The 18,346-nt window shown below is 35.1% G+C and overlaps 1 protein-coding gene across 6 annotated transcripts in view; it reads left to right on the top strand.

Moving 5' to 3' along the window:
- PPP1R12A (protein phosphatase 1 regulatory subunit 12A) overlaps positions 1 to 12,885 on the top strand; it is a 150,909-nt gene extending 138,024 nt beyond the window's left edge. For 4 of the 6 annotated variants that reach the window (XM_067697434.1, XM_067697432.1, XM_067697435.1 and 1 more), the window contains 4 exons: positions 4,860 to 4,907; positions 7,880 to 7,930; positions 9,036 to 9,205; positions 10,698 to 12,885. In XM_067697434.1, the coding sequence (XP_067553535.1) occupies positions 4,860 to 4,907; positions 7,880 to 7,930; positions 9,036 to 9,170 (234 nt within the window). In that variant the 3' untranslated portion in view covers positions 9,171 to 9,205; positions 10,698 to 12,885. The remainder of the gene's footprint in view (positions 1 to 4,859; positions 4,908 to 7,879; positions 7,931 to 9,035; positions 9,206 to 10,697) is intronic. The other 2 variants (XM_067697436.1, XM_067697433.1) reach the window with 1 other exon arrangement.
- Positions 12,886 to 18,346: the final 5,461 nt, after the last annotated feature.

The raw sequence follows: 18,346 nt of genomic DNA, 5'->3' as shown, positions 1-18,346 counted from the left end.
AAAAACCTTCTTAATAATTTGACATAATAATTTGTTTAATAATTTGACATAATAATTCTGGAAGAAGATAATTTTAGTCATAACTCCTTTTACCTTCCTTCTGTGCAACAACCTAGTAGAGATAATTTTAGACAAGAAAACTAGGATAGCCAAGCAGAACTCACAGCCTTGTACATATGATCTAGGATGTGTATGATCTAAGAATTGTTTCCCAAGCTCTTTTTTCATAAAACACTAGTTCTGGGAGATAGTTCTGGCACATTCCCTCTTCCTTCTCTTGCCCCCCTTCAAAACAAAAAAAAGAAGAGGAAAGAGCTTTGTGATCCAAGAAACTGAGAAATACTATATGTTCTATATCTTGGAGATTTTACAGGGTTTATTTATATGTTAAAGGCTCTAACGAGTCCTGTAATTTTTAAGGAAACAAACTCGTTTAATTTTAACATAAGACTTTCTAGCATAAACACATTTCTGCACTAAACTTTTAGAATCCAGTTTGAAAACACTGATCTAAAATGGCGTCCTCAGTTCTGTAAATGAGACTGCATACTTTCTGTGACCATTCTTTTATACTCATCTTTCTCATAATTTTTAAAATTACTTCTCTATGTTGAACTTACACTTATTACCAGGTCCTTTTTTGTTGTTAACCACTATTACATTGTGAAGCAATTGTCTATGTACAGTGGAGACTGTGCTAAATTTGCAGGTATCATGCTAACCTTGTGAGGCTATGAAGACTCAGATTCCATCAGGTAATGAGGGTTTACTATGAAGATACACAGTGAAGTACAGAACAAGAACACGTTTCATAGTGAGGTGTCATAAAAACTTGGACTGTCACACAAGTTTAAACTTGCCGTCTTACACTTAGGCTTCATGGTAAACTGGAACGTCGTCATTCTTAAGGTTGCATTAGTAGCTTAGTGAGCCGCTGCAAAATATTATAACTAGTTCCCTGAAAATAGTTTCAGCTCTAGAGATTTGGTCATAATATTTTCTAAATAAAAGTGTCCACTGCTCCCTACTGTAGTATTCTGTCTTATGGTGATTCAGCTAATCTGTGTTTCCACTGCTTACTGCCATCTCTATGTTTCTCTGCTTTTCTACCTACTCTGTTGTCATCTAATTCTTCCTATTTGTTTCTCATTCAAACTCTAGAAGAGAGGGGAACTGATAGAATTAGCCAGTTATCATCAACGTGAAGCAGTCCTGTTAGTGCCCATGGACCTATTAGTGACCATTTCATAGGACACTGGACAACTATTGCAAGCTTCCTTTGGGTCAGGTACCAATTTCTGATCCCATTGACTGTCACCAGAGAAATAAGTCACTGCATTAAAGAGTATGACAGCTTCTGCCTTAGCAGGCATTCTAAGTATCATGTCCAGTATACTGAATTAATAATAGGAGGGGTAATTAGAGTATGAGATATTGAGTAAATATTCAAAGTTAGTATCTTACACTATGTAAATGTCATTTGAAAAATTTAGGGATATATGTAAAAGTAAAACTGATAGGACATTAAACTTTCTGTTCAATTTTAGAGTTACTTATCCTGAGCATTTAAGTCTACTGTGAATCTTTCCACCTGATGTTTTGGGGTTTTTTTTTAACATTTCTTTTGTAACTGTTCATGAATATACATAGTAGTGGCAATTTTGATAGTCACGTGGAATTTTTCCAAGGGAACGATCATCCTGTTAGGAATTAATCTTGGGAATTCCCTGGTGGTCCAGTTGTTAGGCCTCCGTGCTTTCACTGCCGTGGGCCCAGATTCAATCCCTGGTTGGGGAACTAAGATCCACTAAGATCGTGCAAAAGGCGCAGCACAGCCAAAAGAATTAAAGTTGAAGTTCAGGTCTGTGTGATAGTATTTAGCCAAGGACTCTAGAATCCTTGAATCCTGCCTTAACCCAGCCACCCTACTCCCTGTACAGTCTCCAAGGGAGGGAAATAGGTTAATTTACCAGAAACCAGTTGATGAATAATGATTTTGTCAAATGTCAATTCACCAGGTTTACCAATTGTTATTTTAACAGCTTTAACTAGAATATTTACCAAAAATATTAACTAAAGTTGGGCTTCCTTGGTGTCGCAGTGGTTAAGAATCCACCTGCCAATGCAGAGGACACAGGTTTGAGCCCTGGTCCGGGAAGATCCCACATGCTGCAGAACAGCGAAGCCCGTGAGCCACAACTACTGAGCCTGCATGCCCACCTAGAGCCCGTGATCCGCAACAAGAGAAGCCACCGCGATGAGAAGCCCACGCACCACAACGAAGAGTAGTCCTTGCTCGCCTCAACTAGAGAAAGCCCGCAAGCAGCACTGAAGACCCAATGCAGCCAAAAATAAAAACAGTAAATAAAATTAATTAATTAATTAAAAATAAAATAAAAACATCAAAAGTATATCAGAATTAGCTGAAAGTCTCATCTTTTTAAAAATTTATTTATTTTTGGCTGTGTTGGATCTTTGTTGCTGCTCACAGGCTTTCTCTAGTTGCGGTGAGTGGGAGCTGCTCTTCGCTGCAGTGCACGGGCTTCTCATCGCGGTGGCTTCTCGTTGCAGAGCGCGGGCTCTAGGTCGTGGGCTTCAGTAGCTGTGGCATGCAGGCTCAGTAGTTGTGGTACATAGGCTTAGTTGCTCCGCAGCATGTGGGATCTTCCCAGACTAGGGCTCGAACCTGTGTCCCCTGCCTTGCAGGTGGATTCTTAACCACTGTACCATCAGGGAAATCCCTGAAAGTCTCATCTTATTTGAAATTCTGAATTTGATTTCTAACAGTAAGCAATGGGAATACATTAACTTCTATTTTTCCAGGAAGAGTAAGCACAAAAAACAAAATCATTTAAAACAGCAGATTAGGAATTCCCTGGCAGTCCAGTGGTTAGGGCTCCATGCTTTCATTGCTGAGGCCATGGGTTCAATTCCTGGTTGGGGAACTAAGATCCTGTAACCTGTGCAGTGTGGGGAAAAAAAAAATTAAAATAAATTAAACAAGTTAGATGGCCATGATTTAGATCTTTATTTATATACTATAACGTTAAAAAAGAAATTGTGCAAAAAAGGGTCAAAAAGTAACTTGGTTTACAAGCCCTGATGATACAAAAATATGAATGTTGAAAGGGTTGACAGAAGAGAAAATTATATAAAGAAATGTTTGGTTTGTTTTGTTTTGTTTATTTATGTTATTTATTTATTTATTTTTGGCTGAGTTGAGTCTTCGTTGCTGCACATGGGCTTTCTCTAGTTGCGGAGGATACTCTTCGTTGTGGTGCACGGGTTTCTCATTGCGTTGGCTTCTCTTGTTGCAGAGCATGGGCTCTAGGTGCACGGGCTTCAGTAGTTGTGGTGCACGGGCTTAGTTGCTCCGCGGCATGTGAGATCTTCCCAGACCAGGAATCGAACCCATGTCCCCTGAATTGGCAGGTGGATTCTTAACCTCTGCGCCACCAGGGAAGTCCCCTAAAGAAATGGTTTTTATTTAATTAATTATTTATTTTTTAATAAATTTATTTATTTATTTGGCTGCTTTGGGTCTTTGTTGCTGTGTGCAGGCTTTCTCTGGTTGTGGCAAGCGGGGGGCTACTCTTCATTGCAGTGCGCGGGCTCCTCATTACGGTGGCTTCTCTTGTTGTGAGCACAGGCTCTAGGCGTGAGGGCTTCAGTAGTTGTGGCACTTGGGCTTAGTTGCTGCACGGTATGTGGTACTTTCCCAGACCAGGGCTTGAACCCGTGTCCCCTGCATTGGCAGGCAGATTCTTAACCACTGTGCCACCAGGGAAGTCCCAAGAAATGTCTTTTAAATCACCAAAGTAAACAGTGAAGTTGTGCTTAATCAGTGATGAACCATATATGTGTATGTAGAGAGAGTTTTTTAAAGTATATTTTGTGGTTAATGATCATAGCAGAGCATTCTTATTAAGTAGTTGTCAAAAACCATGTTTGGTAAATTTTTTAAATTGGTTATTCAGCAGATTGGCTTCTAGGGAATGAGCCTTTTGATGAATTCATTTTCAGCAAATAGACCAGGAATCCCAAGGGAGATGTATGAACAGAGGTCAATGTAAATGAGAACTAAGCACTTGTTTTTTAACTGGTCCTGTGCTCAATACCCATATATGCACAGCTCTCTGGTATTGAGTGCAGCATGTGGCTTAAAACCCCAAGGGCCCTTTTCATCCCCCAGATCTCAGTGTCTATCAACTTTAGTTGATTGTATAGTACAAGAAGCAGAAACAAATGAGACCTGACTTTACCAGAAGAAAAGTTATATGGCTAGGATTTCTTATAAGTGACAGTGGATATGAACCTTCTTACCAATTTTGGAACATGGATGATCGGGGAAAAAAACTCTAGAGAAGGAGTGAGCAAAACTAAGGTAGCTGTGAAAGAGGACCAAAAGGCCAGTTTACTAGTCTGACTGCATGAATACAGTCACACAACCTGGTCCAAAGTACATTTCAGTCAAGGTCGTGGACTCTGAGCACTAAGGTTACCCACTCTTCCTGGTGTAGGAAAAGAGAGAGCTTAAACATCGGAGGGAAAACTAGGATATTTTTGGCTTTGCTCCATAGTACTCACCCATCCTTACTCTCAGCTCAGCTGTAAAGACCCGAGGAAAACCAATACATAAACGATGAGAACTGTGGAGACCATTGTATTCCTAAGCATTCCTCTAACTCTTTATTATTTCAGTAGAAATCCTGTTTTCTCTGTTCTTTGCTTACACCTGTGTATTACTCCTGAATAGTGTGATTTCTTTGAATACCAGTAGAGGAGAGTTACTGTGGTCCTCTCCCTTTCCCCATCTTTATTGCAGTTACATCTCTTCTATATTTCTTACTTCCTTGCAGAGACAAGAAAGATTTGCTGATAGGTCACTACTGGAAATGGAAAAAAGGGTAAGTGTCCATCTTACTGAATAAGTAATCAATTTCCTCCTTTGTTTTTTATATAAGCAATGGTAGGTTTTTTGGTTTTCTTTAGTTTTGTTCTTATAGATGGTAGTTTTAATTAGTTTAAATTAATATTCAATAATTTGATTATGAATGTTTTCTAGCTTATCTTCTTTATAGAGTCTTATGGGGTGAAATTACCTTGTTAAATTTAATTTACCATGTTATTCTTTTAATGTACAAAAAAAATCTTGCCTTAATTATGAAATATACACATTGTGATAGTGAATCTGATATTTTTAAAATGCCATTTATCTCTCTTTGATTTTCTGTGGTGATATACTTAAAACACTTTAATCATCTATACATTTAGTTTAATTCTTTACAAAATTAAAATACTTCCATTCTTAAAGTTTTTAAAGATCTGGGGACCAAATTTTCAAATTCTTTTTAAAGTTAATTTAACAATATTTTATTTAATTTTGAGTTTAAATATTTAACTTAAGTAGGCTCTTCTAAAACAAACAAAAAAAAGATTACAAGAAAATCCTTTTACCATTTTATGTCTTTCTGCAATTTTTTATCTGGCCGTGATATATTCACTTGTATGTTTCTCCTTTTATTATTATTATTGCCCAGGGATTTGGCAGTGGGCATAAGAAAAACTCCACAAGTTTAGTCTGAGCAGTTGAAGATCTATAAATGATCAAAAGTTAATGGAAAAATTAACTCAAAGAGTACCTGTAGTACAGCTGAGCAGTGGCTAGATTTTCAAGGTTTCAGCCAGAGAAGAAATTACATACTGTGGAGCTCTGATCTCTAGATCGAAGAATAAATAGTCAAGAGCACTTGATATGAGAATATTTTCTTCCATTCCATTTTAAAAATTTACCTTGTTCACCCCAAAAAAGGAGAGAAATGATAAAAATACCAAATATATAAACATAACAGTTAATGTCTATGTCATTTACTAAATTGTAACGTATAATAACTCCTAGTTTTATTATGATTTCATGAGGTTTTAAAAATCGTTGTTCTGGGCCATTTAAAAAACTATTGATCTAACTTATAATTGCTAAAAATTTGGAATCACTTATTTTATTAAATTTAATGTTGATTATTATACCACAGTATAACTTACTGAATTTTACATCCAAGATATGTGAAACAGTAAAGAAATGTTTTCAGTTCTCTTTTATCCATACTAATAGTTGAGATGAAAGACATAGATAACCATATACTTAATCAAAATATTATTTATTTTTGAGATAGTCACATTTTTCAGAATATTTTATTTTTGTGAAAGTAATGTATTTATTACAAAAATTTTAACAAAAGATGAAAATAAAATCTCCCTATCATGTAGAGATAAGTGACAGTTTAATGTTTATCTTTTTTTTTTCATCTAGGCTTATACACCTACAATATATACATGTTCATATTCTGACATTCTCACCTGACCTCCTCTTTCTGCCTGTCAAATGCAGATAAATTATGAAGTAGCTAATCTACTTTCAGTTTAACAGACATTGGTAATCCTAGTATTAATAATAACTGCCAACTTTTATTCAGCACTCTTTTACATACCAGGCAGGCACTGAATTAAGCACTTTATATGCATTTTTTTTCTCTTAACCATATTTTTAAATGGTAATAAGTTTATTTGTTAAATATAAGAAATTTCCTGCAACTTTACAGTTGTCAGTTTGGCAGTGAGGCAGTTCAGTATAGTGCTCTTGTCTTGCTTTACCACTACATAGTTAAAATCTTGAAGGCACATAATAAAATTGAGAATGATGGGGTTGTTACCTGTCAGTTGGAGGAAATAATGCTGTTGCTGATATTTCACAAAGTTATGAGGATCAAATATAATATTATATGTCCTAATATTTTGAGAAGTGCAGTGGTTTTATGAATGTGTCATGGATGTATTGTTAAATAGGAGAAAGGTCTGTTTATCAAAAGTAACATTTTTGTCTGTGTAATAATGTTTAAACATGCTAATAGTAGAATAACACAGTACTTATAAGACTATGGGTAGGATTTCATCTATTTTTTAAAATCACATACTCTAAAAACGTTAACATTTACAGTAAATGTACTGCTTTACTAAATATCAACATTAATTATTAATCTGGGAAAGAATGTCTTAGAAATAGTTTCAGTGTGATTAAACTAAATTTAAATGGTTTGTATCTGAAAGGTGACCGGCAAGAGTCAGTATCTTCTGGGCGGTATGACCTAACCAAAGTTTTAAGCACATTAATTACTGCTGCTTGCTTTTTGCATAACACCTTAGAATGCTTATTATTTAAGGGAGAATAAAACTGTACACTGCAGTAATATACTGTATGTTGCCTTTGCCTATCACTCTTTGAAACAAGGTAGTTTAAAATAAATGCTACAGTTGCTTCTTCATTAGATTCACTGCATTAATGCTATGTAGAGTATCAAACTAAATACAAAGCTATAAAGTCAATTGGACAAATAATGACTAGTTAACATTGTGGGTGGAGGAGATGAACATTTCTTAGATCCTTTTGAAATTTAAAGTACAGATATTTTAGGCACGTTTGCTTCTTGCTTTTCTGCTTTTTATCACTATAGAGTAATTGCATCTTTGTGTGAGTTTCTTTTTTTTTTTCTTTTCTATTCAATCCTCAGTCTTGAGTATTGGTTTACTCTATCCCTAACCTAAGTTTTATGTGAACTAAAAACAGTTTAAACGTGTTATGTAGCATCTTACCAGAAAGTCAAAGCTTTAAAGAAAGAGCTTACAGGAAGTAACAAAATAATGATCCTCATATTTATTTCTCTCAAATTTTGGAAAGCTCTTTACACATCACTGGCATCGCATCTTTTTCTACACTGCTCCTGATTTAATTTTTTATTCTAAAGTGTCACTATTTCACAATTTAGAAGAAAATTTAAGAATATAATACTTATATCATTAACATTAGTACCTTAAATTCACCTAGGAACGAAGAGCTCTAGAAAGAAGAATATCTGAAATGGAAGAAGAGCTCAAAGTAAGTAAATCATGCTGCAGTATAAACTCAAATTTTACAGTACCATTACAGATACTATGTTTACATTAATTGTTCTTAAAGCTGCTTATACAGTTTGTGAGTTATCTATATCTTGTGCTTTTCTTTCTTCCTAAATCCAGGTTTTAGGTGAGCTAGAAAAGTATTTAAAACCCAAATCTTTTTGTTAATCAGTTTTCATGGCACTTTTGATGTTCAGGTATAGAATAAATTGGACAATAATGACTATAAGATTTGGGATTTATCATTTATTTGTTGCAGTTTAAATACTCTGTTCCTTGGAGAATAACTGGTGAGGAGGGATCACTATAGAAATGTTCTCTTTTGAAAATAAAGGACATTAGGGGCTTCCCTGGTGGCGCAGTGGTTGAGAGTCCGCCTGCCGATGCAGGGGACACAGGTTCGTGCCCCGGTCCGGGAAGATCCCATATGCCGCAGAGCGGCTAGGCCCGTGAGCCTGCGCTGATGAGCCTGCGCTTCTGGAGCCTGTGCTCCGCAACGGGAGAGGCCACAACAGTGAGAGGCTCACGTACCGCGAAAAAAAATAATAATAATAAAATAATAAATAAATAAAAATAAAGGACATTAGAGTAGTGGACAGTCAGAGGTGCAGTTTATCAAACTCTGCATCACCTGTGAAAATAAGTTCATTTTGAATATTGGAAGGTACATTCTTCTCAGGAAAAAAAAAGAATGACATAGTTAATTGATTACCTCTTACTACATTGTCTTGCATAAAATATCTATCACATTATGAATTAATGGACTAATGCATAGGAAATTATGCCCATAGAATTAGAATTTCAAGATTTAAATGTTTTTCTATTGAATTATTTAGTTTCTTATTAAAACATTATTGAATGGCTTTGGAGAAAATGTTTTTGGATTTTGTTTGCCTGTGTATTTTGTTTGATAAGGAATTTTAGAACTACACTGTTTACTTTTGCAAATTTCATGGAATATTCTTTTAAGACTCTTAATTTTTTTCTTCTTACGTTTGTTATCTGTGATTCTTTATGTTTTCATTGTACTCTTTTCCACTTTCTTATTTTTTATTTTCTATTTCTTTATGTTCTGATTCCTGCAGAATCTGCACCAAATAAAGCAAATTCAAACTCTGAGAGAATTAAATGAGCGACTGCTGACTGAGAATAGGGCCTTGACAAGAGTGGTAGCCAAGCGCTCAGGGTTCTGTAGGCAACTGCAGTCTGTGAATCTATAATTTATAGTTTCATCATTTCTTCTTAGTAGAGCCAGGCAGGTGTTTTTGTATTAGTAAGCGTGTCTTGAGCTCACTTTTACAAATTAATGCCATTGTGTCTGGAGCTTATCATATAACTGTTTAATTATGCATGGCTTCTCAGAATGTTAGAAAGTGTCACTAATTGTGTATCGTGACTGATAAACTGCAGTAAACTGAGGGAATGATCGAGGCATTTAGATAAAAGACTTGTCTGCACTTTTGCAAAGCTAATGCACATTTTGGCTCTACGAATATTTTAGCACTTAAAAATATGGCTGTTTAAAACTCTTTACTAGAAAGAAAATGGAACATGTATTTTACACATAATTAATATATGTTGAAGCCGAAGATTAAACATGAATTATCTGCTTTTCAAAATAATGTCATTTTCAGTCAGAACCATCTTCGTTAATATTCACGTAGTTCTCTATTAACAGCGGTATCCTAATAAACTTATTAGTTATCCTAATAAACTTCAGATTACTGTATTTTATATCCCTGCATTCTGAGCACAGGTAAGAATTGATTGGTTCCACATAATATTAAACTCTTCATAAAGATTTTGCTTAAGGTAATTTTGCAAGTAGTTTTACTTTTATCTAATTTGATAACCTAGTACATTTTGAAAGCTGAGGAAAGAGACCTAAATATCTTGGAAAGTATATTTTAATGTCTAAAATATAAGCTATTCCATTTCCAAGCAAATCTGGCAGAGCACATGTGATTTAAATCATTCTTAGTAGAAAATCCAATTAACTTATAATAATTCCACCCCCTCCTTCAGTTTGTCTGTAAAACAAAAAATAGTTTTGTTTTCAGGATGTAAGGGTGTGTTTTTCTATTTACTCCAAATACTACTTATATTTTTCTATGCTTGAATATTTTTATAAATTCAGACTTACTACTTTGGCTTATAAATTATTTTATACTATTCTAATGATAGTAATAATTGCTTTGTTACCATTTAATTGAGCACTTATCTTGGATCAGACATTGTACTAGGCACTTAAACTTAGTACAAGGTAAATCATTTAAGGAATTTTAATAATTTAGAACAAGTCTAATTCCCTCAAAACTTCCCTAAATAAGCTGGTTTTCTTGTGGAATAACAGTATGGTTTGAGGTCTGACATAAATAAAGCAAAAGGCCTTAATTTAGGCTGACAGGAACTCTTAAAGGAATTCCCTTTAAGAGCCTATCCTAACAAAAATAGGCTTCCTTTCCTTGGCTGCTCTAATATGGTGTGCTCGTGACTCATAATGTCAAGTGATTTAGTACATTTCAATTGATAACTTTGGGAGAATAAACCTTTCATTTCATCATTTATTAAACTAATTAGCTTCACAAATGGGGGGGTTCTTCCTGATACATGTTTTAGTCACTAGAAATATATATAACTGACAAAGCTTGTTCATGTGTCTTGTGGTAAAAATATAACATTTATTAAGAATCATATTTTATCTTTTTATTGAATTAAAACTTTCTCTTCTGTTTTTCCTCTCATAGATGTTACCAGACCTAAAAGCAGACAACCAGAGGCTAAAGGATGAAAATGGGGCCTTGATCAGAGTTATAAGCAAACTTTCCAAATAAAAAAAGAAAAAGCAGCAAGTAATTGGAATTGCACATATTAGTAACCCAGTGGACCATAATTGACAGTCACTGGAAGCCTGGGAAGAATCCTTGGAGACTGTCATTTTTGGATATCCTGCCAAATGCCCTCTTATCTAGGAGTTTTGTTTTGTTTAATTTTCTGGTGTTTTTCTTTTTTTTTTTTTTTCCTTGTATCAAGACCATTGTTTCATGTTAATGCAGCTGCTGAGAAGATTTTTTTTTTATGACTGAGAAAACTTGTTTACAGCTCCAGCATATAAGGAAAGTGTTCAAGGCCAGATATGCCTCAGATATTTAACCAGTAAGCCTTAGTTGTACATAAATACTTTTGTGTCAACAAAAACTCAGCTCTCACAGAAGACAGTTATTCAGCATTTTTTGATGTGCCACAGTTTCCAGTTTTTCGATATTTAATTTTTTTTTTTTTTTTTGCTTTTCATCTGAGTTTGGGTTTGTATTTTTTCCTTCTAACTCTTCATGTGGCAGACCCTTCTCCTGTCTCACAGCTTTCTCATTTACAGAAAAGAACACTTGCTCTTCTGAGATCATTGTCATATATTAGGCTAATGCTGTGTTGTCTCCCACCTGGAACTGAATTGCTTGGTGGAACATTTGCTTTCACTGTTTGTGCAATATGCATTTATTCCTTATATGAATGCTTTAAAGTCAGTTGAGATTAGATTCTTTTAAGTCCTGTTTTCTGCCTTCATTGGTCACTTTTGTTTTGTTTGTTTTTTATTATTGTAGTATAAGATGTTAGATTCTTTAATCTTCACATTCATTTTAGCAGGTACTGAGTGATGCTGTATATATAAATAAGTGTATTGTTTTGATTTTTAGACCACCACATGGCATGCTTGACTGTTTTCTTATTTCAAATGTCTGTTAATGCAAAGTAGGCTACTCCATAATAGTGTTAAAAACAAAATTTGCTAACAATGTGATATAAAGACTTTTAAAATAACACGTTTATGTGGAGCCCTATCTTTACAAAAGTTTTCTACTGTAAAATGCTTTTACTTTTATTTGCAGTTTTCATTTGATAGTATTCAACCATAATTAAAGTTCCATAAGGTAATTACTTCACATTTCACATACCTATATTTATCTGAGTGCTGTCTATAACTGTTGTGCTAGCCAAAGTAATGCTATGAAATCATTTGCAGACTTAACGTGAGTTCGTGTTAAATGCACTGTTATTGCCATGTGAAGAGGCATTGACTTTGATACCACCATCATGTTCAGACCATTTTATACATTTCAGTGGCCTTTTTTTAAAAAAAAGCAAAACCAAGTACATATGAAGATGGCTTTTATTTGGACAAATAGCTTTTATATTTTCATTAAACCATGCAAAAAATACTCTATCTTTCTGGCACATAACTGTCTCCTTAACCACTGAACAGTTCAGCCATTTGAATAAATTGTACATTGTAAAGCTTATAGTAGCTAATTGTATTATTGATTGTATTGTATACTATATTAAATGTGAATTTGTACCCCCTTCATTTTAAAAGGTCATTGTGTTCTACTGCCTATTTTAGATTACTTTGGGGTTGGGAAAAGGTGTTTTGGTAAGCAGGATTTTAAGTCCTCTCTTTCTTGATTGGTTTTATGAAGATATAAGGTTATGCTCTTACTACCAAGCTCAGGATTCTTGATTTTTAAAGGTACAAGGATAGTTGTGGGAATTTTATTTTTGGTTATATTTGAACTGTATGAATGGTTGGTCTGAATATAAAGAATTTCCATGGTCTTATGTGGACGTAAAATATACAGATAATTGGTCAGTTTGAGTGACTGCAACATGTTCTGGTTGCACAACAGTTAGGCATGCTAAGGATTATATTTGTGAAGTTTGGATGCCTGTGAAGAATGATTAAATACATGTTTCTAATATTTTAGTGTTTTGTATTTAGGTTATTTATTCTTTGTATCTAAAACTGAACAGCTACTGTGCTATATTGATTTTATTGGTAGTATTGAGCAGACCTTGTTTCTGCATGAAACTAGTTGCAAAACCCACTATTTTGGAAATAAAAATGTATTTTGACATATACAAATAAAATGAATAAAACTATTTTAAATGTGTGAACTTTTACTGAAGATGTTTAAAACTTTGTTCTGAGATATTTAAATTCTGCATGGGTATTTTTTCACTAATTGCTTTACTTGGATTCCAATTGGAATAATTTTTGAAATTGTAATATTGTGATAATTTGCACAACATTGTACATGCACATCTGTAAATGCAATCTTAATTGCCATATTTATGCAATCTGTGTATCAATTTGGACAAATGTTTATATATTTTACATAAAGCTGTCTGTGTGCAGAATCTGAGAACTAGTTTTTTTATGATAATAAGTGGGTAAAAAATAATGATAAAAGTGAGTTTCAAGATAGTAGCTTTGTAGCAAAAGATTTCATTTACCTAAGTATTTTGTGGCTTCCAAATTAAACCTATGCTTTTTTGTAGTTGCAAACATAGGCTTGGGAATACGTATACGGATAATATTCCATTGAATAGTAAAATAGTAAAGTAGTAGATCATTCTCCAACCTAGATTTGTCCAAGTTTCAACCCCCATCTACTACACATCTGTAAGTAGATAAGAGGCATTTCTGATTTGGGAACTTCGGTAAAAGACTTGTAGTAAGCCTGTGTCTCTTGTTTCTACTTCCAGTACTTTCCCTGTGCATGCTCACAGAATGATAGATATTATTGTTCTTTGTCCTCCATACAGAAAATTTCACATGCAAATACTTCAAACCAAATGCAAAGATAGAATTATCTAGGAGAGTATTCATACGGATTATGAATTATAATCCATAATGGATTAGTAGATATTCACTAATCCATTAGGCTATTTTATTCTTTTGCTTAAAGGTTTATTACCACTTAGTCTTTCCTGGCTAATCTGAAACAGTCATGACTCCCAGTGTCAGCACTCACTGAGTTTTTGTAAGAAGAAAATATCCAGAGGTCAAATTGTCTCCAAACTAGGGCAATGTATTTTCCATAGGAAATAACAGCCTTGTAGGTTGTCCTTCACTTTGTCATTATAAGCAGAAAACAGAGCAAACTCTGTTAACAGTTATTAACAATCCATTAGCCATATCTTGCTAGAGAAAACCTTTGGTTGAAAAGATGAAAGCTGACTGATAAGCAGTCTCTTCTGTGATGTTCCATGTTTTACGCTGTGTGTGGTCTCTGTGTGTCTGAATTTGCATGTTCCACAGGGGTAATGTACATATGAGAGCCATTGTCCAAAAAGGACTGGGTGTAGAATGAAGTATTTATTTTCCTATTATATATCTCTAAATAGCTAAATACATTTCTTTCTTTCTTTCTTTCTTTCTTTTTTTTTTTTTTTGGCTACATCAGGTCTTAGTTGTAGCACGTGGGGTCTTCGTTGAGGCATGCGAGATCTTTTTGTTGTGGCTTGGGCTCTTCGTTGTGGTGCGTAGGTTTCTCTCTAGTTGTGGTGTGTGAGTTTTCTCTCTCTAGTTGTGGGGCACAGGCTCCAGGGCATGTGGGCTCTGTAGTTTGCAGCATGCGGGCTCAATAGTTGTGGTACACGGGCTTAGTTGCCCTGCAGCCTGTGGGATCTAAGTTCCCCGACCAGGGATCCAACCCACGTCCCCTGCATTGGAAGGTGGATTCTTTACCACTGGACCACTAGGGAAGTCCCTAAATACATTTCTTGGCTTTCCTTTTAGAAAGGTTCTCTGGGGCTATGTGCTATGAAACAACAGAGTGCTTTCTTAGGTAAGTGACATAGTGTCATATTGCTGTTCCAAACCCCCAAAATGAGCAGATTACAACGTAATAAATTTAAAAACACAGGAGTCAGAAATTTTAAATTCTATAATGTGACATAAATAATTCTATCTTACTACTATAATTTGAAATTTTACTACAAGTTTTCTAAAGTGTATTAGAAGTAAGCATTTTTGAGCCCGGCTGTCACAGCTTGTCACTGCTTAAATTCCAATAAACAGGTCACAAAAATTAACTATATTTTAATTTTAAAAGGCTGAAGAGAAAAAACGGAGGAAATGTGTAAAGAAATGAGCAATATTAGTAGATTTTGTCCTGAATAATATTCAGCTTGTAGGGCCTGTACTTTGTCTTACAGGTCTGTGACAATGAGAGTGGGAAAGAGAAGGATTTACCTTCTCTCCCCTTCCCCACGCTCAATTATTCTTACAGGTTTGTTCTGATACAAATCTTTTTCAATAGGATACCTCATTTGATTCTTACAACAGGCTGGGTGAATAAAGGTGAGAAATTTCAGGTGAGAAAGCTGAGATGTACATATTATTAACTGGGTCAACATCCCAAGCCTAGTACAAAGCAGAGCTCTTACTCAAACTTGGTGGTGGTTGCCATTGTTTTTTCCCCAGATCCTAATCTAGGACTTTTCCCCCTGTATCACTTAGTTTGATCGTTTTACACTTTGAGGATGGCGTTTCTTGGTTTTTTTTCTTCCACATTCTTTCTCTAATCCCACATCCCTGCCCCCACACCCACTAATTTTTTCTCTCCTTAGGACTTATTATTAACTAAACCCTTTGCCCTGTAATGGGATTTTTTAAAAGATTAATGCTTTTAATGCTCAAGCGTCTAGTTGATTTCCTGGTGCAAATTCTAACTATGCCCAGTAGACCATAAATTTGTAAAAGATTTTCATATACCTACATGCAAAAGAAACTTTGCATCCTTCAAAAATAGATTTTTTTAATTGGTGATGGGAGCTCAATTCCCAAGAATCTTTCTTATTCCCAAGTAAGAGAGGCAACATTGATAGTGCTGTGGTTTTAGCAGCAAATTTTTCTCCCCCACTGAAAATGTGTGGAATACCAATATATAAAACAGATAAAATTTGTATTCATATTAACTCACAGATATGACCCCAACCCAAAAGAAAGTGCAGTTGGCCCTCTGCATCCACAGATACAGAGGGCCAACGGTACTATGCCAGTTTGTTTAAGGGACTTGAATAGCCACAGATTTTGGTATCCATGGCAGTCCTGGAATCAATCCCCCACAGATACTGAAGGATGCCTGTACTCAAAACATAAAATAGGTCTGTATAAGGTATGTGTGACAACAGCATGACTCTCACTTGTTACTATATAATTCTTAGGATCAGAGCATTACTGAGCAGATGCATCTTAACTTCAGTTGCTTTCACAATAACCATGCTAAACATGTGCTCTAGCAGTATACTCTAGTGTGAGTATGTTCTGACCTAAAGAAAATCAAGACCAAGTACAGGACATAAGAAGCTCCACACAAAAATGAGATAACTTGACAATATAACTTAGTGTGTATGTGCTCTCCAGTGTTTTACAATTTGACATGTATGTGAGTGTATTTATAAATTTGAGGAAAGCATTTTAGCAAACAATTTGAATCAAAATTTTGTGGGATCCATAGTATATCTTTTCAAAACCTATGGGGTACTGATTTTTTAAACACTTGACAGGGTGGAAGGAGCTTTGGATTCAGTCAGATGTAGATGTAAATCTCACCTACACTACTTTATAATTGTGTGATGCTGGTCAAATCATTTATCCGTTCAGACTCAGTTTTTTCAAGTAAATGACATGTCTATGTAAAGTGCCTTGAACAGTTGTTGAGCTTAGTGGATTGATGCCCAACAAATGTAATTATTATATTATTACTTTGAAGAAATTACATTAATAATTTGTGACTTTTAAAAGTACTAATTTACTTTAGAATGTAATTTACTTTTTCTGGGATCATTTGATAAATGTTTATAACGTATTTCCAAAGAATCTTTTAATGTGTAAAAATTTTTAATAGGATTGTTTCTTCTTAGAATTTATTAAAGCAAAATTTTAGAATAATGTACCCAATTAACCATAAACACCTATTTTTTTTACTCTGGGGTCAGTAAGGGAGAAAGAAATGAGGTGGATTTCAGAGGACCTCCTTCAACCATTGGAAAGAAGGAAAAAGTACACCTCTGTAACCATGCCACATCTATCCTAACAGATTCCAGGAACACTGACTCTCTACTCGTGTGCATCTAATCCATCTGTGGACCCCAGTTCCTGTTACCAAAAGTGGGGGGATGTGTCAAGAAGTGTATAGGTGTGCCATACAAAATGCAATTGCCACAGAAGAGGCAGCTGGTAAGTATGGGCTAATAAGTGTTTTAGTAAATACTTAATGATAGTCGCTACCCCATATTTCTTGTTTTCATTAAAATTCATAGTTGTTGAAATGTCAGGATTATCCCTAATTTTGGATGTTTTTAGAGTTTACATACTTCCCAGAAAATATCCTGAGGTCATCCGGGCCATTTATCAGCCTACAGATCAAGGTTGTGCAGCTAACCTTGTTGTATAATGATCTTCTGCATAAGAGTTGTATAATCTCATCTACTCTTTTGGTCTGAAATTTAGAGTCCTGCCCATCTCATTCTTACTCCATGCTAGCCTGCACCTCTGATGTCCACTACTTCCTTTACTGTGACCAGTAGTAGAAAAACCAGAGAGGAGGGGAGCTAAATTTTAGTATTTTCTATGTTCCAGACACCCTATACATACCTTGGTTTTCTGGTTTTAAATTCTCTTTAATCTGTTTCTTCTATTTTACTGTACTATGAGCTCCATAAAAGGACAAAGTCTTTTTCATCCTTGTTCTCAGCAGTTAGTATAGTGCCTGGCACATAGTGGATGTTTACTTGATGTTTTTCAAAGGGAAGAGTGAATCAATAATTGTGATACATTTTGTGGAGGAAAAAGTCTTGACAGGTTTTTAAGAAAGCTTTGTAACGTGTTAAATATAAGCATTCTGATTCCTGCAAACTTTGTCTCAGTCATTCAAGTTCTTGTTAGCGCTTCCAAGCCAGACTGCCCTATGGGGTAGGAATACACCCGGAAGCAAACAGGTAAAAATAAATCCCTGCCTTGTGGAGGTTACATTCAAGGAATGGGAAGATTGAAAATAAACAGCTACACAATATTAGAAGACAACAGATACTATGGAAAAAATAGAGCAAGATAAGAGATTTCAGGAATGAGGGAGAGCTTGTCAGAGAAGGCCTCACTGAGAAGGAAACATTTGAGCCAAAACTGGAAGGAGGGGAGGGCAAAAACTGTGCAGGTGTTTGGGAGAAGAGCATGTCCAGGCAGAGGGAGCCGCGTAAACACAGGCCTTGAGGTGCAGATGTTCTTGAGTGTTTTGACAAACGGTAAGGCTATTGTAGTTATATAGCTAAGTGAGCAAGAAGTAGAATAGTAGGAGGGAACGTCGGAGAGTCGGAGAGGCAGCGAGAGCTGGATGAGGGACTTGTTTAGACATGTATTGACCACATGCTGTGCACTAGACTTGCTCCTTGAAGAGCTTTACTATCTTTGTCCATACCCTCTTCTCAAGAATATTTTGTAGCTCTTTATAATAAAGCCACATACTGTATAGCTGTAAAATTATTTTTTACAAGAGATAAGAATTGGATTATAAATTGGGGAGGATAATTATATTAGAAAATCTAGGCTCAGTTT

The sequence above is a fragment of the Pseudorca crassidens genome, chromosome 11 (genome assembly GCF_039906515.1).
Source record: "Pseudorca crassidens isolate mPseCra1 chromosome 11, mPseCra1.hap1, whole genome shotgun sequence".
In the NCBI taxonomy this organism is placed as follows: Eukaryota; Metazoa; Chordata; class Mammalia; order Artiodactyla; family Delphinidae; genus Pseudorca; species Pseudorca crassidens.
The sequence above is the reverse complement of the archived record's forward strand: the minus strand, read 5'-3'. Positions and strand labels throughout refer to the sequence as shown.